Source organism: Gracilinanus agilis, chromosome X (assembly GCF_016433145.1).
Source record: "Gracilinanus agilis isolate LMUSP501 chromosome X, AgileGrace, whole genome shotgun sequence".
Classification (NCBI taxonomy): domain Eukaryota; kingdom Metazoa; phylum Chordata; class Mammalia; order Didelphimorphia; family Didelphidae; genus Gracilinanus; species Gracilinanus agilis.
In genome coordinates, this window is record NC_058136.1 from 40,834,183 (window position 1) to 40,862,004 (window position 27,822).

The window sequence follows — 27,822 nt, forward strand, 5'->3', positions numbered from 1 at the left end:
TAAAGGAATAATATGGCTCAAGTACTAGGTTCAAAAGATTGCCCCAAGGAGGAAAAATCATTGGGGAAAGGATAGAGTTCTAAGATCCTTCATCTTTCAAATGGGAGTACAGTCTGTCCCATCTACCTCACAATAATATTATCAGTAATGTTACTGGTGAATTGTGAAGGGCTCCGTAAATATGTCCTATTAATAGTACTCATTATTAGAAAGTTATCTGCCAGTACCTAGGGTGTTATGCCACCAACTCATGCCTAGTGGAAAAGACTGAAGAGAAAAGGAAAAGCAATTAGAGAGCTCCCTGGAAAAGTTCCTGCAGTTTTTAGTCTGGAAAAGAAACCGTAGTTTGTAAAAAAAAAAGTTGGTGATATGTTTTTTTTTCCTTGAATAAACTTATATGGTTAGAACTTGAACTAAGAACCCCAGCAGTAATTCTTTGTCTCAGAAGCACTGGATGAAGCTGATCTCACATGCCCTCACACCATCTGAGTGACCATCCCTCAGCTTAGGACTGAAGGAAGCCACACATTTCATGAGCCAAAGCAGGGAGTGTACTGTAGGAATCATTCCCCTTGAATCATTGCAAGACAACTCGCATTTGATTTTGCTTCTCTGGTTGCTGTTTTGGGTTCTTTCTCTGTTTCTAGTTAAGTAATTAGTTGTTATATGGCCTGTTAGCATCCTTGGAAGGAAAGCTAGAGTTATCATTTTCAAATTAGGGAGTTCCTTCTCAATAGTTAAAACTTGTCTATTTGTGTTTCAAGGGATGTATTTTTAGTGTCATTAAAAAAAACAATTAGTAGCAATTTGGGCTTCCTCTAGAGAAACTTGAAAGAGTAATAGAAGATCTCTTTGAGCTCAAAGCTCATGTATAACTGAGTTTAAGGGTTTTTTTTTATATGAATGGATTATAAATTCCTCGACTAGATTGTCTCTTCCTTGAAGGGAGAGATTTTTTCATTTCTTTTTGCATTTCTCTCCATCTGTTACAGTGTCTTGTACAAACTGGTGCATGATAAATACTTTATTAACTTGGACAAGGCAGAGCCATGTTGTCTAGGTCCGGCTGAATATAGACCAGCGTCCACAGGGGGCAAGAATGAACAAATTCATGTGTTGAAGTCTTTTCACACTCCTCTGGCAAATTTGTTGTTATTGTTGTCATTGGGATGCTTTACAAAGTTCTGCCTAGATTTAAAGCCATTTGTACCCATACATAAAGGAAAATATCTTTGAATTTCCAAAAGCATGTTTTTGTTTCCTTCATGTTACCTTGTATACCGAGAACCCAGAAGAAATATTTTCATGCCCTGGAACTTGTCTTCAAGACAATGAGGCTTTCCCTCAACTAATAACTTTCCAGAAAAGTTACCAGAGAATACTGATGAAGGAATTAGTTAACTAAACACTGAAGTCCTCCTCCCATTGGGTAGATGACTCTGGATTCTTTTAAATTAAAATTTCTGCTTTATTTAGTCCATGTGTTTAGTTCTGGCATTATAGAATATCATGCTGGTGGGGCAAAAATTTTGGCAGATCATTTTAAGCTGGAAAGACTGAACAAACAATCACTACAGCAGATACTTTGTCTAAGGACCTAGTGTAGCCAATTGGTCACAAAGTGATAAATTGTTTACTCACAGCAACTAAGAGTGTCTTAAGTCATAGGATTATAATCTTTATCAGTGAAGAAATTAACCTCATCAATGAAATCGCGAATCCATGAATTATTTCAATACCGTAAATAGCTGATGTTATTACATGTAGTGTCATAGACATAATAATATGTCATAGAATTTAACTCTTTAACTCTTTTAACTCCCAACTATTCATTTCAGAGCAGTTCACAAAAAAACAATGCATGGCACAAATGTTGGAAGGGAGCCATAGAGATCACCTAGTTTAACTGCCTCCTTTCATCTCATAGATGAAGAAACTTAAGCTCTAAAATTAAATAACTTGTTCAGAGTCACAGTAAGCAGTAGAAATAAATAAAAATTAATAGACATAATAATTATGTCATAGACACACAACATGAAATGGCTTTTTGCAACAAAATGAGTTGTCTGTCTCTTGTTCATGTCTGACAGATGGAGTCAGTGAGATTTGCTTCTTCAGCTCACTCCCAGTCTTCTAATAGCTAAACTTTCTTCATTAAAGATTTATTACTTTAAATTAATCTTTACCCTCTCTTTGTAAGACTAAAAAAAATACAAATGCTTTGGTAAATATGAAGTAAAATAGTAAGTCTTTAACTTTTTAGGGCAAATAGATTTCTTGGGGATAAGAGATAGCCCTGGCAGTATAGGAACACTAAGAAAAAGGAATGGGAAAGGGACATAGCTGAATTATCCAGTAGATGCAAAAGGCATTTATAGATAGATAACTCTAACCATTCCAGCCATTCCATCTCCCATCTCAGCTACTAACATCTCTATACCTGGTCTTCAGCTTCTTATGGGAAGACAGGATAAGCATCCTTCCATCATAACAGTCTCCCACTGCTGAAGTGAAGGGAGAAAGGGTCATTCCATCAAATGTCCAGCCTGGTCTTCACCTGAGGGAAGGAAAATAGCATTATTCCATCCGTTCCCAGTTCTTGCTCCCTCACCTGAACTGCCTGAGGCTCTGAAAGGACTCTACCCTGAGGTCATAACTCTACTAACACTGAAAAATCTTTCTAAAATTTTTCTTTAATGATTAACAAACTCCCCTCTGGTCATACCCTACCCATCCAAGTAATTCCAAAGTTGGTTCAAAATTCCCTCTCTTCCTTTGCCTAATTCTTTATTCTCATTCACCTGAATCTTTACCATATCTTTTCCCAAAGTTACCCACCCATTCCACTGTGCCTTCTGGAATACCTATTCTATAGGCAAAAAAAAACACCCTCTTTTATCTTAAATCTTTTCCTTTCCCAGTCCTTCCGTCTTCTGGCTTTTGCTAAGACCTGACTCCATTCTTCTGACACAACCTCCCTGACTACACTTTCCAATACTGGCTATACTTTCATTCATTCCCCCCAAGTCCCTGGTTAAAGTGGGGGAGTTGGAAAAATTCCTTGCACCACATTCCTGCTTCTAAGTGCTCCTCTTATCACCATCATTTAATAACCTCCTGTGAAGTTCCAGTGAGGTTTGCTCAATCCATATCAACCACCCGATTAAAACTCTCATAGCTCTTTTTTACAGACCTCCAGGACATTTCCCATACCTTCTTCAATGAGTTCAGTGCCTGGCTCACAGTCTTTCTCTCCTCTCCACCTCCTGCCCTCATATTAGGGGATTTCATCATAGACACAGACAGATAATCCCTCAAAAACCCTACTTCCCACTTCCTCAATTTATTCATTTCCAAGGACCTACTCTGCTCCAGCTCAGTCATAACAAGGATGGTCATGCATTTGATCTTGCTTTCAGCCATAAATGTACTGCTTCCATGTTCAGGATCTCTGAAATTCCCTTGAACATAGTCTATTGCCATTCTGCCTCTCTCTTTCTGAACTTCAATACCTAATTTGACCTCAGTACATCATACATCTCTCCTATTCCCTTCACCCCTTTCATGTACACTCCCATGAGGTAATATTAAAAAAAATCAATTCACCTGTAGGTAGGGTATATTCTTCACCACTGTCTCATTGTGTACATTTAGAAGAAATTTCTTATTGTCACTTTTGACACTCTCGCTGTCCTTGCCTGCTGCATTTATTTACTTTTGCATGTCTGTTTTTGGGACATTAGGAAAGCAAATAATCTCTTAACTTCTGGTTTTTTTTCTAAAAATGTTTCAAGCTCTTCTTTATTATTAAACATCCATCTCTTTTTCATGTATGCTTAAACTCTGATTTGCAGGGTAGGCCACTGTGGACTCCATCCTGAGCTCCACTGCTCTTCAAAGCACATTATTCCCTTCCCTCCTAAATTTTCTAGTGGGTAGAGAATAGTCTTGTGTTATTCAAATGTTGGCAAAATATTGCCATAGAGCAGCGATGGGCAAACTACAGCCCACGGGCCAGATGAGGCCCCCTGAAATGTGCTATCCGGACATAATCTGACGAATGCAATGAGTAGGATACAATACAATGAAACTTGGAAAGAGTTGCCTTAGAAACAGATTGACAGAGGAGCATTTCCTTTCCTTTGGCCCCCTCTTTAAAAAGTTTGCCCATCACTGCCATAGAGTGTCTATGAAACCAAAGTACCTCTTAGAAAAGAAAATCAGAAGCATGGAGAAGGACAAAAATGGAGGAGGCAGAAGATACCTAAGATGAACTTAAGATAGTGTGTTCTAGTAGAAAGCCATGACCTAAAAGTCCAGAGGCCTGAGTTCTAGTCCCAGTTTTACTACTAATTTATTGTGTGACCATAGTAGGCATGAGCCTTTCCTCTTTCTGAGCTACTTTCCACACCTCTAAAATAAGGGGTTCCTCTTAGACTAAATGATCCTCTCTGGTTTTTTCAGATGTTCCAATATTCTAAGATTCTAAGTTCCATTATTCTTGAAAGTTGGCTTTTTGTATCTGTACAGAGGTCAGTGTCATCTGTAGTAGATTACACACACACACACACACACACACACACACACACACACACACACACACACAAATGTATCTGTCATTTCATCTATCATATACTTAAAGAAGGTCTACTTCAAGCCCATACCTCTTTAGATTTGTTTACCTCATCTCACCATCACCCTCCCCCTAAACAAAGCAAGAAAACTAGGAGTCTGATTGATTATGGAATCATATATAGAGAGATGGAAGGGAGAGACCTTTGAGCCCAACCTGCTAATTTTACTTTTATAAAATAAATACATGATTTTAGTGTAAAAACTCAGTGACATTTATTTTAGAGACTCAGTAATGTGAGTTTTTGTTTTTGCTTCCCAATTCTCAGCTATGTTCCCAATAGGCAAGGTTGCCAGGCAGGTGAGTTCTGTAGCTATTTTCAAGTCAGTCTGTGGGAAAAATGAATATAATGACTGAAAATCACTGTTTCCAAAGTACTTCTCTTTTAGTTCAGCGCCTCCCAATCTAAACTGTTCACTAGACCAGTAAAATATTTAAATTCTTTACCATGAACCACTGTGCCCTCTGCCACCTCAGCATGGTGGCTTTCTCAGTTCAATTTCTGTAGAAGAATGTGTTCATCTCTTTTAGACACATAGTTTCTAATGTGTTCAATTTGGGCATCATCATTCTTGAGACAGGGAAACATAGTCCCTAGTCCCTGTGGTACATTTGTACAAGTTTGAGTCTTAACTTTTCATTTGATTTTTATTTTGAACGTATGATGTACCAGCATCAGTACAATCTGAGTACATGAGTATTTTAAAATTAGTTGTATCAGTGCCTTCTTTTTTATAATATAGACCTCTTTTGGTAGAACTCTTGTTGGAAAAAGTAAAAAATGAGTGAGTAAAACTCCCTGCAAAGTGACTACCCCTGACAGTATATGTAACATTTGGCACCCGTGGTTTCCCACTCCTCTGTTTTTTATTTGTATTTATAGCCTTTATGTTATTATTGATGCAGATGTTTTCCTCATTGATGTAGACATTTTTTAATGTTTAGAAATGCCAGGATTCTTTTTGATGGCTCTTCAACCACCTTGTTGAATGTGTTTCCTCTTTTCTTTTGTTTTTTTTTAGGGTAATCTTGACCAATGCAAGCAAATTGATGCAGGGGATGAAGTGATCCAAGTTAATGATCAGACTGTGGTAAGTAGATTGAGTTTTGTGCAATGTCTACTGTGGAAGAAATAGTTTGTGGAGAAATGTCATACACTCTTAGAGCTGGAAAGGGCCCTAGACATCATCTAGTCCAATCTATTCCTTTTACACATGAGGAGACTGAGGCTCAAAGTGACTTGTCTGTGGTCATTAAGGTGCTAAGTAGAGGAAGTAGGCTTTGGATTCAGTCCTCTAATTTCCATATTATCTGCTCGTTCCACAAGACTAGCAATTAGGAGAACATCTGTTGAATTGTTTTCTGTGTTAGCCATACTGTTCAGGATTCGAGAGTGCTGACACTCTCTTGGTTTGAGGGAGCTTAGGATGATAAGGCAAAATCAGAGACAAGCTCGTAGTAGAGATCACAAAGTCAAAAGACCACAGTTAACCAAGAAGAGAAAGTCATGTGTCAGGATCGGTCTACAAGATGCTAATTTGGATCATAGCTAAGCTAGGAATGGGGCTAGGAACCAAGTTAACCTAGAATGGTATTGAGAAAAACTCAGGAATGACTCATTAGAAAAATGTACAGAGATGGTCTGACTTGCTGATGAACTCTTTAGATCAGTGATTCCCAAAGTGGGCACTACTGCCCCCTGGTGGGTGCTGCAGCGATCGGGGAGGGGGGAGCGGTGATGGCCACAGGTGCATTTATCTTTCCTATTAATTGCTATTAAAATTTTAAAAACATTAATTTCCAGGGGCTAAGTAATATTTTTTCTGGAAAGGGGGCAGTAGGCCAAAAAAGTTTGGGAACCACTGGTTTAGATATTTATCTCTATAATCACAAAAATATCAATTAATTGAAAATTTGCATGGTATGACAAAGGCCAGCTTGGGCAAACTAAAGCAAATTACTTTAGAGTTCAACATTTTAACTTAGGTGTATCCATTTTTCTCCAGTGGTGAAAGGTGCCTACTTATAAAGTCATACAAACACTACAGTATTCATTCAGCTAATGTTTGTTTTTTTGACATTAGGTAACAAATACTTATGAACATTTACCTTGAGCTAGCTAGTCATGGTACTGAGGCAAGATAGAAAGCTTTTTGGCCTCCTTATCCGTTCCTAACTAGTACTATAACTTATGGTGTTCCACCTCATTGACCCCTTGTTCCGAACCTTCTGGCCACCTCGTGTATCTCCTGAATATTGCTTCAAGGCAAAACTGTTTCAGGTGCTCTGAGTAGAAAGGAAAAGAGAACCATCAGATCATCTCCCATTCCCCCTGATATTTGGAAAGATGCTCTTAATCTCCACAGGGCCATATCAGGACTATTGAAATGATCATTCTGCCTTTTGTTGTGTCAATGGACTCAATTCAACTTATTTCCACATCTCCTGGTTATTATCTTTGCAATCTGGGATTGCTCCTCACAGTTAGGATGAGATAGTGAGTTACCTGGTAAAAATTCTTCAGAACCCATAACAACAACATAAAAGAAGGTAAATTGAGAGCTTCTAGGAGAACCTCAAGTTTTAGAGCCACATATTTTTTTACAAGCTTCCATTTTGCCTTTCCTGTTTTTGTTTCTTATAAAAATCTTTATCTAAATCAGTAAACCAACCTGGTTCACTAAAGTCCAAAAGTCACTTTAAAACAGAGAGATACAAAGTCAAAAAAACAGTCTCTGCTCTTAAAGGAGGGCAAAGAGACTAGTCCATGAGCTGGGACTGACTTTACTTTCTAAAGGCTTTCATAGGGCCATTGCCTCAATTTTGTAATACTTTGTTTTGCTCAAAATATCCCTAAATTGACAGTTTTTAAGACCTGCTTCTCAATGAACAAAATCAATAGATTTTGCTTCCATTTGATCCAATATACCATTGCTAGATTAATTTTCCTAAAATATTAGGTTGGAATGAAATGTTCTTTTCACACTAAAAGATTCATTAGATTCCTATTGCCTACTGGACAAAATCCGCATTCTGTAGTCTGGCATTCAAGGCCAGTTACAATCTGGTTCCACCTGTACCTCTCAGCATTTCATTGTTAGAAGCCTCTGCTATTGCTGGATTGGATTTCTTGTCCCCAGAGCATGCTAGGAACATTCAATGTTCCCTAGCCTTTGCTCACACAGTTTCTCTTGCCTAGGATGCCATTTCATTTCCTTTCCACTGATCTACAAGCTATCCTACTTTCCTCTTCATCCACGACATCTTTGAAAGCTCAAAGGCAACAGGATATAGTTGAAAGCGACTTTGCAGTCAGAGGACTTGGGTTCAAATCCATCTCTCCCACTTTTTAACCTGTGTGACTTGGGGAAAATGACTTTCCTTCCATTCTTATCTGAAAAATGATGGTCTATGTGACCTTTTGGATCACTTGACTACACAGTAAATTCCTCTAGAACTTACTATCTATGTCATTCTTTTGTCACTTACCACCAACTCCCTTTTGTTACTATATCCTGGAGGCATGTTTTCTGTCTCCTTACCAGGTTTATAATCTTCCTGATGTCAGGGCCCATGCCTTAGTCATCTTTGCATCCCAGACAGTGCCTAGGACACTGCCTTGCATATAGATGCTTAGTAAATGTCACTTGGCTCATTAGTGTCAAATTTTAATAAAGAACTTAAGAAGTATGAGACAAAGGAAAAGAGGAGGTGGGAGATCATAGGATCCCAGACCTTTTTCTTCCATTTTCTGACTGCATGACTTTAGACAAGTCAGTTAATCAGTGCCCCCTCCCTTATTACCTCATCTCTACAACAGGGAAACCATGTATGGCATGTATACATCTGTATATATTTGTGTATATGTATGTATTTAAAATATCTATCCATAAATTTCCTGGTGTCATAAGGATCAAATATGATAAATAATGGATGTAAAAGTGCTCTGAAAAAAAACAGAAAGGGCTTTATGCTTCATATGTAAAGTATTATTGTTGAAAATGGAAAATTTCTTTGGTTGAAATGATCTTGGCTATTCAAAGCACTTGATCCATAGGGGGGAGGAATTGTAGCTGTGGGTATATGGTGCCATGAAATTGTAGTCATTCTTTTCCATCCTTTTAACTCACCCAACTTTTCACAAAATAGCTATATTGTCATAGAATTACATGGGCTTGAAATACAAAGCCTCAATTCAAGATATTGCTTCACCCATTGTTGAGAACAGCCACATGAATATTCTAAAGCTTCCATATTGAATTCTATTTTAAATTTTTTTTCCATTAAAATCTAACTAGTGGTTACCTTTACTGAAAGCTAAGAAACAAAAACTCTAGGGGAGGGGGAAATTGTTTCTCTGTCAAGGCGAGTAATATTGTAAAGACAGAATTTGTCGTCTGGTAATTTCCCTACTGTGTAGATAGCATATCAGATCCTGTTTTCCATTCCTTTCAATTGAATGAGTGCAAATGTTAATCTGTACACCTTCCTAGCAGACAATAATAAATAAAGGAACCAATTTCAATGAAAGAGATTGAAATGTTTTAGTGAAATCATATGTAGAAAAAATGCAGCATATTAAATAGATAAATATTTAAAGAGCCTCTGTAATGCTATGTCTGCCCCAGACAACTATGATTCTCTCTCAACATAACATTTTATAACATCCCCAAATTAGCTGTACTGTGGAATTAAAGATAAGTCTTGTGAAATCTCCATATTGCTTTGGAAATCCAACTGTTCTTGAATTAGCTCATTGTCAGTGCGGTGCCCACCAAATTAGAAAGGAGAACATGATTGGGCACATGGTTCCTACCTGAGGATTTTCTTTAGGAAGTACAGAACAAAAGATTTAGGTTTATTTGGACATTAAGGCTAATCTTTATATTTGAAAAATGAGGCCCCCGTGGAATATATTCTAATGCAGGTCCAAGAAAGGAAATTTAATCTATTATGGACCGTTGATTGTGATTTTCTTCCGATGGCTTAGAAGAGCTTGACAATCTCTAATAGCAATAACAACGATTATAGTGAATGATGGCTAGCGTTTACAGAAAGTTTTGAGGTTCGCAAAGCACTTCGCCACTATTATCTCATTTTATACTCACAACAAACCATGGAGTTAGAGGTTACTATTATCCCCATTTTACAGATGAGAGATTGAAAGGAACCAGAAGTTTAAGTGACTCACTTGCAGTGACATAGCCAATAAGTGCTTGAGGCCAGATTTGAATGGAGGTCTTGCTGAATCCAAGCCCAGCACTTCATCTGCTGTGGTACCATTTAAGTGCCCCTCTGGTGACATAATCCTAGATTTTAGTATAGCCACATGATTAGTCTTTCATCTTGAGCTTGGGAAATAATAGTTTTCTTCCTCCTTCCCTCAGCACCCTGTACTTGATTTCATGCTATTTGTTTCAGATTACATTCCTCAATTACCGGGCTGCTTTGCTTAGTATTCTGTCTTCCAAGGTGCTACCTACCTACCCCTCTTGGGTCTTTTGCCCATTTAATGAGCTTATTCCATCATCCAGGTCATTGATGAAAATGTTAATAACTATAGGTTCAGGAAAAGGACATCTTTTTATGCTACTAATGAATTGATAACTTTGTTAGGAGACTCTCTACAGAGATTGTTAACCTAGTTTATGGTGAATGTTTTTAACATTTAACATTTCGATAACTATATTTCAATATGCCTAGTTTTCTTTTCAGTTCTTCATGTTTTGTTTTATACATTTAAAACCATTCTAAGAAAGGGGGTTTCTGCAGACTACACAAGGAGCCCATGACATACTAATAAAGTGAAGAACCCCTTATCTAATGGTATACATCTTAGCTTGTGGTGTCTATGATAGGTTTTCTGAATTTGTTGATAGATATGCCGTAACGGAGAGAATCAAACTATGAAAACCTAAAATATTCAACAACTGTAACCTCAGTTTTCCAAATAATACTTTTGTAGGAAGTGAAGTAAATTGGCCCTTAAAATGCATATTAAATACCTACCATGCTCTCTGCGCTAGGTCTTTTGCTTATACAGAGTCTTGCAAGACATGGGCCATGCTCTAAAGCAGTTCATATTATTTGGAATATAAGTGGATAGGTATAAATGTCTGTTTTGCCTTCGTATGTGCCAAAAGAATGATTTAGGCCAGTGATGAACAAACTTTTGAAAGGGGGACCAAAGGAAAGGAAATGCTCATCTGTCAGTCTGTTTCTACTGCAACTCTTTCGAAGTTTCATTGTATTGTATCCTACTCATTGTATTTGTCAGATTAGGAATAATGTTGTGAGGCCGGATAGAACATTTCAGGGGGCCACATCTGGCCTGCAGGCCATAGTTTGCCCATCACTGGTTTAGGCAATAAACCCAGGCCTTCAGAAGAAAGTGATCCACTCTAGACTTGGAGTGTCCTGCCAGATTTTATGGAGGAGATGAGGATTTTAATTGGGCCTGAATTCAAGAGGACATTCCACATTGGGGAAATAGCATGAGTGAGAGTATATATGAAAATTTTAAAGATACAAGTCAGAGGCATCCAGTTAGAAGCATTTGACTGAGGTAAAGAGTGTATGGCCTGAAAAATAGGAATATCTTCTAGTAAGGAAATTTCAAAATTATCAAATGATGTGGAAGGAAGGAAGGAAGGAAGGAAGGAAGGAAGGAAGGAAGGAAGGAAGGAAGGAAGGAAGGAAGGAAGGAAGGAAGGAAGGAAGGAAGGAAGGAAGAAGAAAGAAAGAAAGAAAGAAACAAAGAAACAAAGAAACAAAGAAACAAAGAAACAAAGAAAGAAAAACATTTTTTACATATTCAGAATTCTGGTGAAATACTATGGACTCTTTTTAGTCCAAGTTCATCTACATCTACGTTGGACATTCTCTAAATAATGCTAAAGTATAAATTCAATAACTCTCCTTCAAGGATTAACTCTCGCAAATTGCTTATTAACTTTTTAATGTTGCCATACTTGCTTGAAACTACTTTAGCTCAATGTATTGGGTTTTTATTTTTGCTGTTTGCTTTACTGAGGTCAAGTACCAGCTCATCAACTTCCTTGTCTGGGAACCTGGCCACAATATTTGTGGCAGTTGCACAATATTTTCAAAAGTTAACCAAGAAGACACCTTTGGTTTAGGCCTTAATTTCTCTTGTTTTGCCAGTAGTCTGAATTCTGAAAAATCTGTAAGTATTGCACTTGATGACAATAACAAACATAATGGGGCGTGAAATAATTCTTTCCCTTCACTGCTGTTACTTAACCTTGAAACCCAAAGAGATTTTTTTGTTGCTTTAAAGATTGTTTTCTTACACTCTGTGCAGCCAGTTCTGTGCTAACATGATTATTCACTGAAACCAAAACCACAAATTGTGGCATTACTGACTAGTCACTGCTAAAGGATATGCCTGATTGAGGTGGTAGGAGAAAAAGCCTCTCTCGCATATTATCTCTTGAGACAGAAAAAAACCTCATTCATTGACTCTTAATTATCTATATAAAATAAAGCATAAAATTGGGACACATGCTCACCAAAGATGTTCCAATTGCAATGGAGGAAATCCAGAGAAGAGTCTAATGGAAGAGAAAATCTTTGCATATGGTAAAGAGGTCCATTTGCAGATGATATTACACTTATTACATCATCTTGCACCATTGCAGAGACTCCTAAATGAGACCTATAATCACTCAAGAATTTGGTCTAGTTATCCACACAAGAAAAAACAAGCAGATAAAAATTTCCTATTGTCTAACTCTGGACTAAAATATGCAGTTAGATGGACAGCTCATAGAGCTCATTTTTTTGATTGACATGTGTGTCATTCAATGTATTTAATGAACCCAACCATCTTCCCGAAACACAGGCCAATCATTTTTTTAAGAGTATTCTTCTAGCAGTAGGAATTCTTCCCTAAAGAGTCAGATAAAGCTGCAGGCAGAGTTGGTTTTATTATTCACCTAAAAGCAACAATAAAGATCATTTCATAGGATATTTTGTTTATTTTGTGCCCATGATAAATAATTGCAAAATCACCACTAGGAAAATAATTTATGTAGCAAAATCTATTGCAGAGTATGAAATAATAGAGAAATTCTATAAAGAACTTGATAAGGCCCTCCAAATTAAATGAACATTTATATTGATATTAAGTAACTTCAAAGCAAAAATAGGAGTAGATAAGAATAGAAGAAATAATATAGATAAATATATCAGAAATAAGGAATGATAAAGGCCAAAAAGCTATAGATAGGAACTTCATATATATATGTATATGTATATATATATATATGTACACATGCACACACACATATGTAACAAATATCATAAATACTTTCTTTGAGAAAGGATTTGGTAGGTGCTAGTCATGGTGAGCACCGAGTAACATCACCAAAAATAAAATTGACTGTTAATGGTCAGAAAATAACGACTGTTACTAGTGTGAGAACCATTATGGAATCATCTGTGTATTAACACTGACTTGTTAATGCTGAAAAAAAGAAAAAAGATCATTAGCAACTACAAAGCTATACATACCCACTTTCCCAGTTATATAAAATTTTAATGAAAATCACCCACTTGGGTTCTGAAGATATCCTTGATGAGGGTATTATTAGGAAACAAGCAAGCTTTCACAAACAGTGAAAGTGTTTACAGACAACTACATCTTTCAGCATTTCATAATTGACTAAAAGATGAAAAGAATACAGTATTCCACTGTTATTATTTGTTGATTATTTTAAAAAAAACCTCTTACCTCCCATCTTGGAATCAGTATTGTGTATTGGTTCCAAGGCAAAGGAGTGGTAAAGGCTAGGCAATTGGGGTTAAGTGACTTGCCCAGAATCCCATGGCTAAGAAGTATCCGAGGCCAGATTTGAACCCAAGACCTCCTGTCTTCAGGTCTTGCTCTTAATTTTCTGAGCCACCTGGCTGCCCCCATTAGTTGATTATTTTTAAAACTTTGACTCAGTAAAGCAAATGTCACCTTAAAGACCCTTTTCCAACAAGATGTCCCATCCATGCATCAAAATTATTTTATATTCCTTGAATTACATGACATCAGGGATTACTTTATCAGGCAAGGAACAAAATGGATAGACTTTGCTCACTAAAGTTGTCCACCACTGTGATAGAAGTCCTGTGAAGAGCCTAAGTTGAAGTCCATTTTTCCTTTAGATGTTCTTGTTTGTAGATGATATAATGCTGGTTGTATTGAGTCTCAGAACACTCTAAGCCTTTTTCCACCTAAAAGAGTTTTATCTAAACATTTACACTGGAGAAACCAAGTGGATGAAGTATATTCATTGCCTAGAATTTTACATACACTTAAGCATAATCATAGATTTATGCATGTTTGTGTTTGTGCACGAACACACACATATGTATATATGTATATATGTATGTATACATATATTTGTATGTATCTGGGAAAGACAATCCCAATGGACAAAAAGTTTGGTCCCCAATTAAATGAAAGAAAGAAGACCAAGCTGTGTTATATTTAGGAAATTGCAAAACAGTTTCAATGATCCTAAACTTCTTCCAGAAACAGGCCCATCTTTTCAATAACAATATTCTACCAGGGTTGATATGTAACTATGAGTCATGGAACACCATTATCACAGAAGAATTATAAATGAATGTGTGCTTACATGTAACAAACAATGCCCTTCGAAGAAAAAACTGGAATAAATATTGTCATCAGGGAAGTAAGTTCATAAAGATGAGTGATAAGGGGTGGACAGCTCAAGCACTCTGCTAGCATCTTTATGATGTCCAGATAACATGAGGTGTGCCCTTGCTTGTTGGAGACCCACCCTCACCAGGGCAAATTTATAGGAGGACATGAGGAAGAGTTGCATAGTCTAGGTTGGCATGGATGCATTATGACCTGCATCATTGTAAGGAACAATCAAACCAGTTAAGTCACAATCCATATATTTGAACACTTTAGTATTTTTCTAGCTGCAAGTCATTGGAAACCATGGTCTGCAAAGAATTAAAGTTAAGTGTCTCATAAAAGATAGTGGAGAAGTGCCTGGTGGGTGTAAGTACCCTCACACACACACACACACGTTACTAAGTAAGTAATGCATGTTACTAAAAAAGACTTGCTCAAGAGAAGAGGGGAAAAGCATGCCATCAGATTATAAAACATACGCTCCTTGAGATTACCCTCTATTTTGATTTTGACTCACTAACACCTAGCATAATGCCGAAGTAGATTGAATTGGACCAGAAAAAAATATGGGCTAGTCATGTGGCAAGGGGGAGATATTATCATTAGATAGCCCATTGGCTTCATTAATATCCATGTAATATCAAGAAATCTAGATGAAGGTCCTTAGAATCTTGGTTGCAACTCTTCTGAAGAAATGATGGGAGAGCATGAACAAGAGTAGCAAAGGATAGATAGTAAGGAATTCCTTGTGGTCCACATCACTGAAGTGTCTGCCTCCATTGAAGAAACCAAAGATCATTTAAAGTATCCTTAGAAGTGTAGAAGCATGTACATGGTAGTAACTAGGCAACACAGAAGAATCTAGGTAGTTCTCCAATTATCATAAACTGCTAAATTTGGGGAAGTCATCTCTAGGAAAAAAGGAAATAAACAAAATGCCTTGCATCCCCAGCTGTCTTTGCATGTGTGTTTGTGTGTGTTAATAACATAAGCATATCTCAGTTTTAGTGATTTAAAATCATACTACAGAATCTTCTGCTAAATGCGCCATAATACATTTTGCAAAAGTAACAAAGCCTCAATGATGTGTGATCTCTTTGCTATTAAAGCTTAATGAAAGAACCTGGTAAAGGCAGCTGAATGGAGGAGGTAGTGAGCCTGCAGATTAGTTAAGTAAGAGTCCACCTTCTTCTATAGCAGCAGTTTAATGTGTTACTGTATTGAAAGTAATGAAGGATTCCATTAAATTTGTTGCCAAAACATAGCAGAAGATATTTCAGTGTGACTAAATAGGTCAGAGCTCATTGCTATAAAATCCAAATTCTTAGGAGTTCTCTAAATTGTTCCATTGTACTAGATTTTTTGTTTTGAATAGTGCTTGAAATAAGGCAGACATGTACTTGGACTTGGGGAATTGTTTTTTGTTACAAAGGGATTTACATCATAATTATATTTGTTGTAATAGGATTTGTCCTCTTCTGTTGCCATAATGTTCAAATTAGAAGTTCAAGAATTGTTGACAAGTGTCTGTCCCCAAGAAGATTACAAGTTCATTTCTGGGAATCTTCCCAGATTTTTAAGTCTTTTCACTCTGTGCGTCTCACAACTTGTACATCTTATTTGGTTGAAAGCAGTCTCGCTGGGTTTTGCCTTTTTCCATTTTGATGTTTAAAAAAATCCAAGGCCCCAAATGAGATTACTGGTAAATGCTAGGCTCACACAAGCTTTTTAACATCAGGGACAACTGGGCAATGTTTCAGTAGAGCAACTACTCTAGCCGAGAATGCAGAGCAGAGCAGTGGTAGAAATCTAACCTTTATTTGTAAAATCACGGTAGCCCAATACTCTTTTTTTATGATTTAAGAAAAAGTCCTCTGGCTAGACACTTGAATTTAAAATCTCTTGAAGGGTAGATACTTTCTCCCTCCCTTTCCAGTGTCTCTCTCATGAATGCCTCCATTGGTACTCTCTACATGGTGACACGCAAACATTGAATGACTTTGATTTAAATATCATTGTTGTCCTGCCCTCCTTGTTATATTGAACTCTCAGGAAACCCTAGGTTAAGCGTAAGTATGGTTAACATTAAAAAGGTAGGCATGTCACATATCCTAAACCTCTAATTCCTGAAATACTCCATTTCTTTTAACTGCTTTTTCATTTGTACTTCGTGTGTATTTTTATCAAAAAAGAATGGTTTTCTCTAGGTACTTAGTATGTCTAGAAGTAACATGCCAATTTCTCCTGTGGCTATCTCTAATTTGGTTATAGTCTTGCATTAATTAGGCTATATTCGAAGGAAAATAGGTATCCACTGAGGTGAATTTTATTGCTCACTCTGTGAATAAACCAAATTTCAGGTTCTCTTGAACTTGTTCTAAATGGACCATCCCAAACAGGAATATTGAAAAGAGAGAGATCCTTACTTCTCCACAGGGCCACTAATGTTTTGGTTCATTTGGTTTAAATTAGATAGCATAATTAGTAAATTACATTGATTTTCATAATTGCCTAAAATGTATTCATAGCTAGTATTCCATTTGCTATTTGTTATTTATGGTAAACTAGCTGTCCTGGAATTGCTAATTAGGCAGTTCTGGATGATGTACCTTCTCTAGAGATTGCCTCCTCATCCAGTGCCCAGCTGGTCTTGTGGCTGCCTTCCACTGCCCATACCACCTTGATAGGCTTTCTCTGTTCTCTTCCTGTCTGCAGTTTCACCCAGACCCTTTGGTTTACCTTGTCTGCACCTGGCCTTTGAGTGCATAATCCTTCTAGAGCAGGCTGGGTTAGAAAAAACTTTGCTGGAGGAAGAGAGGTAGAGGTGGGGGTTGAGATCATTATTCCTCCAACCGCCCCATTGTCTTGTCTCTTCCCATGTAAAAGATAAACCAGTAAATACTGAATATCTCTGATCGAAATGAGAGCTTTGGCTTCTTTCTCTATGATATTATATGCAAGGCACTGTGCTAGACAGAAGCACAACCTTACCTTGGAGCAACTCAGTGCCTATTTGGGGAGATGGGACATATGTAAATGGAATAATACTGGCAGTGTATGAGAAGAGCTACATGACCTGCACAGACAATAAATGTTGTAGGAGTTGAGGAGGAGAGAGATCACTGGGCTAAAGTGTGCAGGGAAGGCATTATGACAGAGGTGGGATTAAGCTAACCCTTGAAGATAAGGGAAGTAGCATTTCAGGCCAGGATAATTATGTAGATAGAGCAGGAAGAGGCAAGAATGCATACGATATGTTCACAGAACAGTACATGCACCACCCTGGGCAGTTGGGAGGTTTGTCTAGGGAGTTATGGTTTTGGTTTGCCAATGAAATATACATAATGTTTGCCTTCTTAAGGATTTAATTATTTTCTCACTAGAACAAGGGAAGGAATCGATGAAGGGTTATTTATTCGAAAGAAAAAAGGAAATAAAGTACCTAAATACACATATCCCTATACTCGCACAACATACTTTTTTCTTTCCTTTCCCCATGTACTGAGCCTGAGAGCTTCCATCCTAGGTCCGATTCTCACCAATGTGGACAAACTAGTTGCTATTGTTGAAATGGTGGGAGCCTTGGGGCTAAGTGCCTCTGAAGGTAATGAGTTGGTTCCCTCTCACTGAAGGTCTTTAAGGAAAGACTAGGATATCAGAAAGAAAATTCTTCTAGTTTTGACTAAATCAGCTCCGAGGTCCCTTCCAAATATGAGATGCTGTGTAATAGAATATTATGTAATAGAATAGAATGTAATAAAAATAGAAAGCCCAAGATGGATTCACCATCTTTTAGTCAACCATACAAATCTTCTTCACCATTAGTATAGATAATAGTGAGTTGAATAGTTGTCCAGTTCTCCGTACAGACTTATGAATAATATTAATAATACCATTACACCTACATACACTGATTTTCAGCTCAAATAACAAAGAACTTAATTCAAGAATTAATACAAACTACCACTCCAATGCAACTATCAACAATTTGGAAATAGGTCTTGATCAATGACACATGTTAAAGCCAGTGGAAATACGCATCAGCTATGGGTGGGGGGGAGGAGTCGGGAGGTGAAGGGGAAAGTAAGAACATGAATCATGTAACTATGTTAACTTTTCTAAAAAATAAAAATTATTAAATGAAAAAAAGAATTAATACGAAAATCTTATTTACCTTTTGATTTTATGATTTCAGAAATGTTTTTCAAAGTTTTTTCTCCCTAAAAACAAATAGAAAATCCATCACATATCTTCTTGTTGGGCTTTATTTTAGATTTGAGAAATGGCACATGCGTTATTATATGTTCATCCACTGTCTATCAGTGTACCTTTTGGGGTTGTATTAGTTTCTTCCAGAAGCATAGCTTTCAAAGGCCCCGACTTTTCAAAAAGCACTCAACTGGCTAGAAGGAATAAAGTTTCTAAACGTCCCTCCCTTTCCTTTAACATGTTACTTAATCAGTGGAAGAATTTGGTTCAATGTTTTAATTGGGAGTTCTCATTCCTAATTGGTTCAGGACTGGAAAAACAAGGTTATATTCAAAGGAGTTGAGGGGAGAAATGTCTCCTTTGTAGAAAAATAAACCAAAAATCTTAGTACAGGGACATGACAGAGCAGTGAAAGCTGCCATTCTGTTCCCACCCCCAAAGAAAGATTAAAGGATTTATATTCACTTCATGGTTATGATGATTATCACAGAAAAAAAATTGGACCCAGAACAATAAATAAATCAAATTTAAGGACGCCCGCACAAACAAGGTCTGAAAAAGAGACAAAACAAAGTGTAAGCAATGGCCTTTGTGTTCATGTAGCTCACAGTGAGGCAGAGAATCACACTTGAATCATCTGTATTCTACAGGAGAAAGGAGTCTGTAAAAATTCAGGAGCACAGTGATAAGAGCAGAATCTAGGGTCACGGCAGTGGAAATGGATGGAAAAGGAACATTGCAGTGACACTTTGAAGGAAGAATGACAAGACTTAGCGAGTGCTTCAATACAGATTAATCAAAGTGCCCTCTACAGTGACCACCACAGGGGACTAGAAGAATATTGTACAGATGCCAGTTGGGAAGGGTAACTGTTTTGGGTGTGGAAAGACAATCACTTAGTTTAGATACATTGAGCTTAAGGGAATTACAAGCAAGTCAGTCAGTAAACAATTGTTAGGCAGTTACAATGAACCAGACACTTTGCTGATTATCTGTGTGGAGGCATATAAAAAAGGCCAAGTGTTTCTTCCATTAAATAAGTCATATTCTGATGGCAGAGAAAACACGTACGTAACTAGATACCTAGATATACCCAGTATATACAGAGAAGATCGAAGGTAATGTCTGAGTGGGAGGTACTAGCAGCTAAAAAAACCAGGAAAGGCCTCCTGAAGAATTTGGGATTTGAGCAAGTCTTGAAGTAAGCCAGGGAAACTGAGAGGCAGAGGTGAGAAGGTAGGGCATTCCAGACATGCGGGTCAGCCAGTGCAAAGACATACAGACAGTCAGTCAACAAGCATTTATTAACTGCCTGCTATGTGCCACGCACTACTCTAAGCATTGTGGATACAAAGGCAGAAAATGAGGTACAAACAAAATACTTACAGGATACACCAAATTTGATCTTAGATAAAAGGCATTCGCATTAAAAGGGAATGAAGAAGGGCTTTTTGTAGAATGAAGAATTTTAGCTGAGACTTGAAGGAAGCTTGGAGACAGAGATGAAGAGGGAGAAAATGCCAGGGATGAAAGAAAATGCACAGGCAAGAGTGTCATGTGACTGGGTCTTGAGAGAGAGACTGAGACTGGATAAATAGATCCAGAAATAAGCTATGTAAGGGTCATAACTGAACCCATGGGAGCTAATAAGATCAGTAAAAAAAAAGAGAACGTACAGCAAAAAGAGACGAGGCCTCAGGAATGATCCTTGATGGGACACCGACAGTTTGCAGGCTTGACATGGATAAAGTACCAGTAAAGGATGCAAAATTCCTTCTATAGCACTTGGTGTTGTCAGACTGAAGCATGGGGAAGAATCAGGGTTGAAGATGAAGATTTGGCAGTCATCTGTGTAGAGGTGACTATTGAACCCATGAGAATGGATAAGCTCTCTGAGGGTGTGGCTATAGAGAGAATCGAAAGACTTTATATATTTAGGAAAATGTAACAAAATTATAATTTAATTATTATTCGATAAAATTTGCACCAGAAATATCCTCCGGATTGGCTCACTAATAAGTGAAATGTTTAATCCACCAGTAGATTTATACTAAAAGCCTCCTATTGACCCTAATGATTTTTAATGTCAGAGGTAAGAATCTTTGCGATCCTTCTTTTGTTTTACCATAAAGTAAAAGGAATCACTGACTTACCTTTATTCCAATGCCTTTGTTTGCGGGAAAAAAGTTAAATATCCTTTTAGAAGAAACTTGCCTATTTGAGAGGAAGATAAAGGTGGATGAACAGACTCGTTAATGATCGTGGAAGTATTTTACAGGAGTTCTTTTGGAGCAAAAAGTCTGATTGGCTTTTATGGATGTTTTCCCTTCGCTGGTAGGAAGTAGTAGGCAGTCAATGTATAAGAAGAATAGGAAACATTCAGCGTGGTTTGATTTGTACCTTACCTAACGTGAATATCTCTGTCATTGGCCTTTCTTGGTACTTGAAATTCTTACCAGTAAGGTCATGATTCAAAGGCTTCTGTAATGACCGTGGCATTTTAAATGGGTTCCCTTGTGTAGGACTAATATTGGCTGTGTCTAACTTATCATAATCATATTATTTTAACTAAAGAGCAAGGCCTTGATGGAATGGGTCACATGGGACATTTCATGTATTGAAGTGTTGAAGGTATGCAGAAAATTGAAAGATGGTGCTTCTTTGTGACTCCACTCTGGAGAGCTCTGAGGATAACTGGAAGAATGAAGCCATCCATGGAGAGGAAGTAGGGACAGAGATTAAGAACAGAAGGACCAGCAGAATAGTGAAGCCCATCTTGACCTACCTCATTCTTTGACTTGGGAAGGTTCCTGTATGCAGCCAGTCACCTTCCCATCTAGGATATAGTGCTAGAAAGAACCTCAGAGGCCATAGTCCAACCCCCTCATTTTTCAGAGAAGGAAAATAAGACTCGGGGAGGGGGAGGGACTTGCCCTGAGTCACAGAGGCTGGACTGAAACACGGGATGCTCTTGACTCCAGGGCCAGCATGGGCAAATGCAACAGCACATAAGCCCAAACATAGTATCATCAACCTGGAAATACTTCCTTGTGTTCATATTCTCTGTTAAGACATCCACTTACTTAGTGAAAACTCGGTATTTGAAATATGGGCATGGATGGAAATCTTTAAACAAAACCTTAGCTGTTTGCTTGAGGATAGTTGAATGTTCTATAGTGAACATATACATATGATAAGCCTGTATGTTTATTTTTCAGTTAGAGATGCACTGCACTTTTCCAAAGTAGCACTCGGTCCAGGCCATCTGGCACCAAATTCCCATTGGATGCTCCCCAACTGCCAGTATGAAGCAGTGTAACAGAGCAGAAGTGAATCAAGTGATAGAATGCAAAATGACTGCCAAAGCTGAACTGCTCTTCTGATTGGCACTGGGCTATCTCAGGGGCAGAGACTCACTCTGCTAAATAGTGGGGTTCCCCCTTGGTAATGCCAGCATTTGGTATTCTTAAGTTGTCAAAGTAGCTGTAAGAAAGCATTTAGAATAGAGCCTTGTACCAACATTGTTAAAATGTCAATGCTTAATAAACTAACCAGGCCTTTTAAGGTTTTAATTACAGAATTATTTACCAGAAAAGGGCCTTTTTAGTAGTAATAGTGTACCCATTCATATAAAAGGAGAATAAGGGTTAAAGTGGCATCTTTGTTATTTTAAAATATTAAACCAGACTAACTTAACTGCTATCCAGATCTTGGTTTCTAATAATTCTAACCTGCCACATGCATGATTTGTGAGTTATTATATTGCTTGTGATTTATGATAATTCTAGCGCTAATGCTAAGTCTTCGATAACATCTCATCCTTAAAAGAAACTCTTCTCTAATGGAATTTCAAGTAATATTTTCTCAGTTTGTTTTAGGAAAATTGTGATGGCAGTACCGATAGGGAAAAACTATCAAGCCACAAAGTGAAAATCTTAAAAGGGGAAAATATCATTTGTAAATAAATCAACCTAACCTATGCTCTTCACTTCTGTGAGTTTCAAATCTACAAAATCTCATATTTATTACGCTAGGAGTAGGGTAATAAGATTTAGGGGCAAGTCAAGGATTTTAATAAAAATCTTAATCTGTTCTGTAGATTTTATGCAACTGTTATAGATATCTGAGGCCATTCAGTTCCTGAGGCCACCAAAGTGGCAAATTGTCTGATCTAACCCCTCATCAAAGGGCAGCTCATATTAGAATAACTACTCTATTGTCATTCATCTTGTTTGTACTGAGGAAGCAATTACTGGCATTTTCTCCTTCATCTGTGATCTGTTCTTTTCATGCTCTTTTCAGCCTTTTGTACTCAGGGCGATCTTGCTAGATCAGACATTGTACATACTCCTGGGCCCCTCCCTCTCCAGTCTTCCTGGAACAAGAAGAGAAGCCTGTGTCACATATTTTTTTTTCCTGCCTCCCACTTTTAGACCTTCCCTCTGCCATCTTCACTCAGCTACCTCAAACCCTTTGAGGCTTACTCCATCTCCCAAGATCATCTTATTGTTGGGATCACTCTCTCTCCTTAATCACTGAGTCTACCACTTCCATCACAATTTTTCTTTCAATCCCATGTATCCTTTCATACTTCAGTATAATAATACATAATAATAGCAATAATAGCAGATTTCTTTAGCACTTTAAGATTTGCAAAGCACTTTATAGATGATTTCATCTGATCCAACAACTCTGAGAGGCAAGTATTATCATCAAAGAGTCCTCAAGCTCCCAGTTGATCAGCACCCTCAACTCTCATGTCTTGCAGTTTCATTCTACTTTAGTCCCCCACCCCGAGATGTGTTCATAGCTTAGATGTCACCATTTCCCCACCTGTATGGTTTGCATGATTTTGACCTCTGACTTTTCTCTCTCTGACTATAATCTCCTGGCCTGTCTCTCTGTTGCATTCTTCCTAAATGTATTCATCCTCATGGCAGACTGGACTCCTTTCATTCCTCCCTGTCTCCCGAAATCTGGCCCTGCAAACTTGATCACACTTTCCTCTATTAATAAGACTGACCTAATAATTAATGAGTTGGTGATAGTGATGGCATATATAAAGCTAGGAGGCAAGAATGAGGAAGGTCATTTGGGACACTGTAAAGAGAAGATTCAGCAAATACCACCACAGAGCTGTCAGTGCAGTTGGCTTTCTATTCTAAGGTTCCATTTTTGGGTCCTGTAATCTCGCATTTCTGCAGGCACTGTTACTTTGGCACGTTAGGATTCTTTGATATCATGCCTCTCTGGGGACCAACAGTGACCTTAGAGTGAGGTTCCACAGCCACACACTAGACCCTTGCCTCAGGTGGTCTCATTCTTGCATGAGATCAGCAACTATGGTCGAGTCACTTAGATAAGTTGAAGTTCTCTTCAGTCATTTTTATATAGGGATTCAGGCTTGTAACACTGAGCTGGGAAAAGATTAAGGCTTTTTCCTCTTCATGAAAGGTTTGCTAAACCTCTTATGGAGGTTTCCTGTGAGCATACATGAATATTGAAAGATTGACTCTGAATGCTCTAATGTGCTCCTTGAGACCTGAGGGCAATATTAGATACTTTGAAATATGCAAAGCGCAGGACCTTATGTACTCAGGAGGAAATAAATGTGTAAAAAGATTCAACCAGGGTTAGCAAAAATGTAATAGGGAGCTTGATTCTTTCATATTGTGAAGAATGTGTGAGGTCAACTTGAGAGAATTATGAGGATGAAAGGTACTTTAACACATACAGGTTGTTTATCATATTTTGGCCCCACCTAACCAGATCCTGGCCCTAGGATAAACTCTCCAAGCTTCATTGAATGAGAAAGGAATGGAGGGTTCATTTTTGTTAAGGTTTTCAAATAGATGGCAGACATTTTGACCAGACATTGGACCTGGAATTCGATGAGACCTGGAATTAATTGGTATGGGTGCATTTGAAGAGAAGTGTACAACTTGCTACAAGTAGGAGTTGATTTATCCCAGAAAGCTAAGGGTCTGGGGTTACGTAAGCTGCCCAAGACAAACACCGAGCCATTTCTACCTGCTAGTTTGTGTTATCTTTGGCAAGCAATGCCAATATTTAATATATTCTTAGAAGTTTATTGTTTTACTCTGGAACTCAATCTTACATCCTCTTTTTAAAATGATCAATTTCACCAAACCTCAGAGGAACAGAATATTTGTTATTTTATCTATCAAATCCTTAATAGATACTACATTAGGCTGAGAGGCAAATAGAAGGACTCTCTGGACACCATCTTTTCTGTTATTGGAGAAAGAGGTTCCAGCTGAGCTTTTCTGGTTCACCTAACTGTAGTCGGGATACAGGAGAGAGCCAAAGAACACCAAACCATCAAACGAGTGGGCAGCTAGGAATAAACGTCAATTAACTGGGATGGGTAAGAAAAAGATCCAAATTATCCTAGATTCACCCAGGAAATAGCTAAAACCAACAAGGAGCTAGGTCAGTTCCAAAGAGGATCTTACACTGTCTTACCAATATCAGAAACATGAGGTGCTAAGCCATGGTGGATGGGCAAATCACGGCTTCAGGTTTGGAAGAGTAGGACTCAAGATACCAATCACAAGTAGAGAGAAAGGTACCTGGGGAGCCTTCTCTCTACTTGTTGTGGCTCTTCTCATCTTAGAGTTCTAGGAACCTTAGAGATTGTCTAGCTCAATCCATACATGGACAAGAATCCCTCTTCCTTTCCCAACATACCAGTAAGTACTCAAATACATTTAGTAAGGGAGACACCACTATTTACTGAAGCACTCCTTTCTACTCTTGGAAAGTTCCAGCCTCTAGGAATGGCATACCCATCCTATTTATTTCCTACCTTTCAAATTTCACTGACATATCCACTACTTCTTCCAGTATCAGATGCTGTTCCTCTGAACCTGGTGACTTGAACTCACCCAGGCACATAAGTGCTACCTTATCTTGAATATTAACTCCCCATTCATGTTTTTTCCTGTGCTTTCCATTTCCAAAGATCATCCTCTTTAACAGAGAAAAACAGAAGTACATTATGAATTGAGCTGTTTTGCCTTCTCCCTATTGGTTGTAACTATGGTTCTTTCCATACTCAACGGAAGTCTTGCCTTTGAGCCTCTTCTTATCCCCCAAATTGCTAAAACACATCTTTTCCCTTCTGTTTTCCACTCCAACCCCAGCACTTTCTAAGTTTTAGCCCTCCTGACACTATTTTTATGAGCGCAAGTGACATTTTTGGATCCATCAGCTACTATCTTTGCTCTGATCGTCCATCAATACCTTTTCACTATTTGAATTGGTTAGTGAATTTCTTCTGTTACCCACCTTGGTCTCTTCAAACAACTCCACCTTTCATTCATCATTATAATTGTTTTTCTTTCTGTCTTCAGAATTTCATTCTTGAGTGCTTCCAATCACTCCTAAGTTGATTTTCCTGCAGAATTTTAGGATGAGATTCTATATGTGCTTTCTCTGAATCCTTTGCATTCTGCTCTCCTGAAATCTAGGCATATTATATTGTGGCCAGTTTCCCTTTCCTTTTCCAGCACAAATTTTAGGATAGGATAGTCCCATCTTCTACATATTCCTATAATTTCCAAACCAACTCTTGCATGTTGTTGAGAATTAGGTCCAGAATTAAAGTTTTCCTCATTAGTTTCTCCCCCTTTTGAAAGATACTGTTGTTATTAAAGCAAGTCCAGAAATTATCTGGTGGGTGATAAGCATGGTCCTGGATTCCCAAACTTTATTTAGAGCTGCACTGATATGGGACAGATCTCATGATTTTTTTCTTTCCTTGGAAAAACCATAATCCTAGAAGCCTGAGCCCCATACTTCCAGAAATCCCATCCCAGGATTATTTCAGGAATCTGTAAATATCTTTAGGGGCTTACTCACATGTGGAATAGCCACTACCTTGGTTGTAGTTATAGCTAAGGATATGATCCCACCTCCAATCTTTGGGGTCAAAGTAGGTGTTGAGATGCACCATAAAGTTAGTATCAGATCCTAATAGATCTTTCTTTGTGATTGGAATAGGAGGCTGACACTGCCTCATTTTCTCACAAAGCAATCTTCCAGGCACAAAAGAAACCACTGCTCTTCCAAAGTTGTCATCCAGAGTAATGTGAAAAGGACACTGCAGTGGTGTGGCCTGGACCTTCTACTCATTATCTACAAAACTTGGGAAAGTCACTTCTCTCTGATCCTCTCCTCTCTGAGATGGGAGTGTTGAACTAGATGATCTTGAAGGTCCCTCCAGGTCTACCATTTTAAAGTTCAGATAAAGCTCAGTGTAAAAGAAGATACATTTCTGGAAAAGATCATAGAGAATCATCTAAGATCTCAACCCCTTTCCATTATAGATGAGGAAACAGAGTGAAAATAAATTAGTGCCCATCACATAACTACTACATATGAACTCAGTATTTCATATTCATATTAAGGAGCAAGAAACCCAGATCAAAACCATCTTTTTGGTTTTGGACTCTAGTGTTGGCAGAACACGGTCACAAGATAATATTTGTAAAGAGCTAAGCACAGATGCTGAAACATATAAATGCTCATTCCTTTCCTCCAAGAATGCAATGAAAACAAATCACCACTTATACGTACTCTAGACTGCAAAGACTAAAACTGCAAAATTTGCTGAAATCTTATTCTCAAATTGTAGCTCTTCTTCATTTAGCATTTTTTAGGGAGATGCTGGCTGGTATTAGCTTGACTTGTCATATCTCAACATGGCACCACAGATTACAGACATACTTCTGGTTCATTAGCCATTAACAACTTTTTCTCTAATGATGGGAGAAAAAAATTCTCAATGTCATCAATTACGCTTACCAGACATCCATAGATAACTATCAGCAAGTAGTTTTAGCAGGGCTGAGTTTGACAAGTCGACTTTTTGCCTCTGATTTCAGCTTAAAGTTGTTTTTGTTACAATCTATTGAACCAACTATATATAAAAAGGGATAAGTTGAAAAGCATCCACTGAACCTGCCTATAGCATGGTTGATCCTTGCAGCTTTTGGGAATCTGTCAAATTAATTCATTTCTAGCCTGAGGTATTGCTTTGTGTTTTTCTCTTTTGATCCTAGTAATTGTATTACAGCAAATTCCCCAGTCACATCAGATCACTAGGACACTAGAGTTTTTTTTTTCTTTTCTCAGTATTTAAGTTATATAACAGGGATAAGGGAGAAGGGAACATGGGTCATAGAAATAATAGTCTAAAATAATGTTTGATTTTCTCTGAAAGCTGTTTTTATGACTACTATGCTTTTCTATTAAAGCCAAGGGCTGAAAGACT

General features: G+C 37.8%; 1 protein-coding gene across 1 annotated transcript in view; it reads left to right on the top strand.

Moving 5' to 3' along the window:
* LOC123253653 (connector enhancer of kinase suppressor of ras 2-like) overlaps nucleotides 1-27,822 on the top strand; it is a 530,144-nt gene that overhangs the window by 314,206 nt on the left and 188,116 nt on the right. Inside the window, 1 exon segment of the mRNA XM_044682811.1 lies at nucleotides 5,656-5,724. Coding sequence (XP_044538746.1) covers nucleotides 5,656-5,724 — 69 coding nt within the window.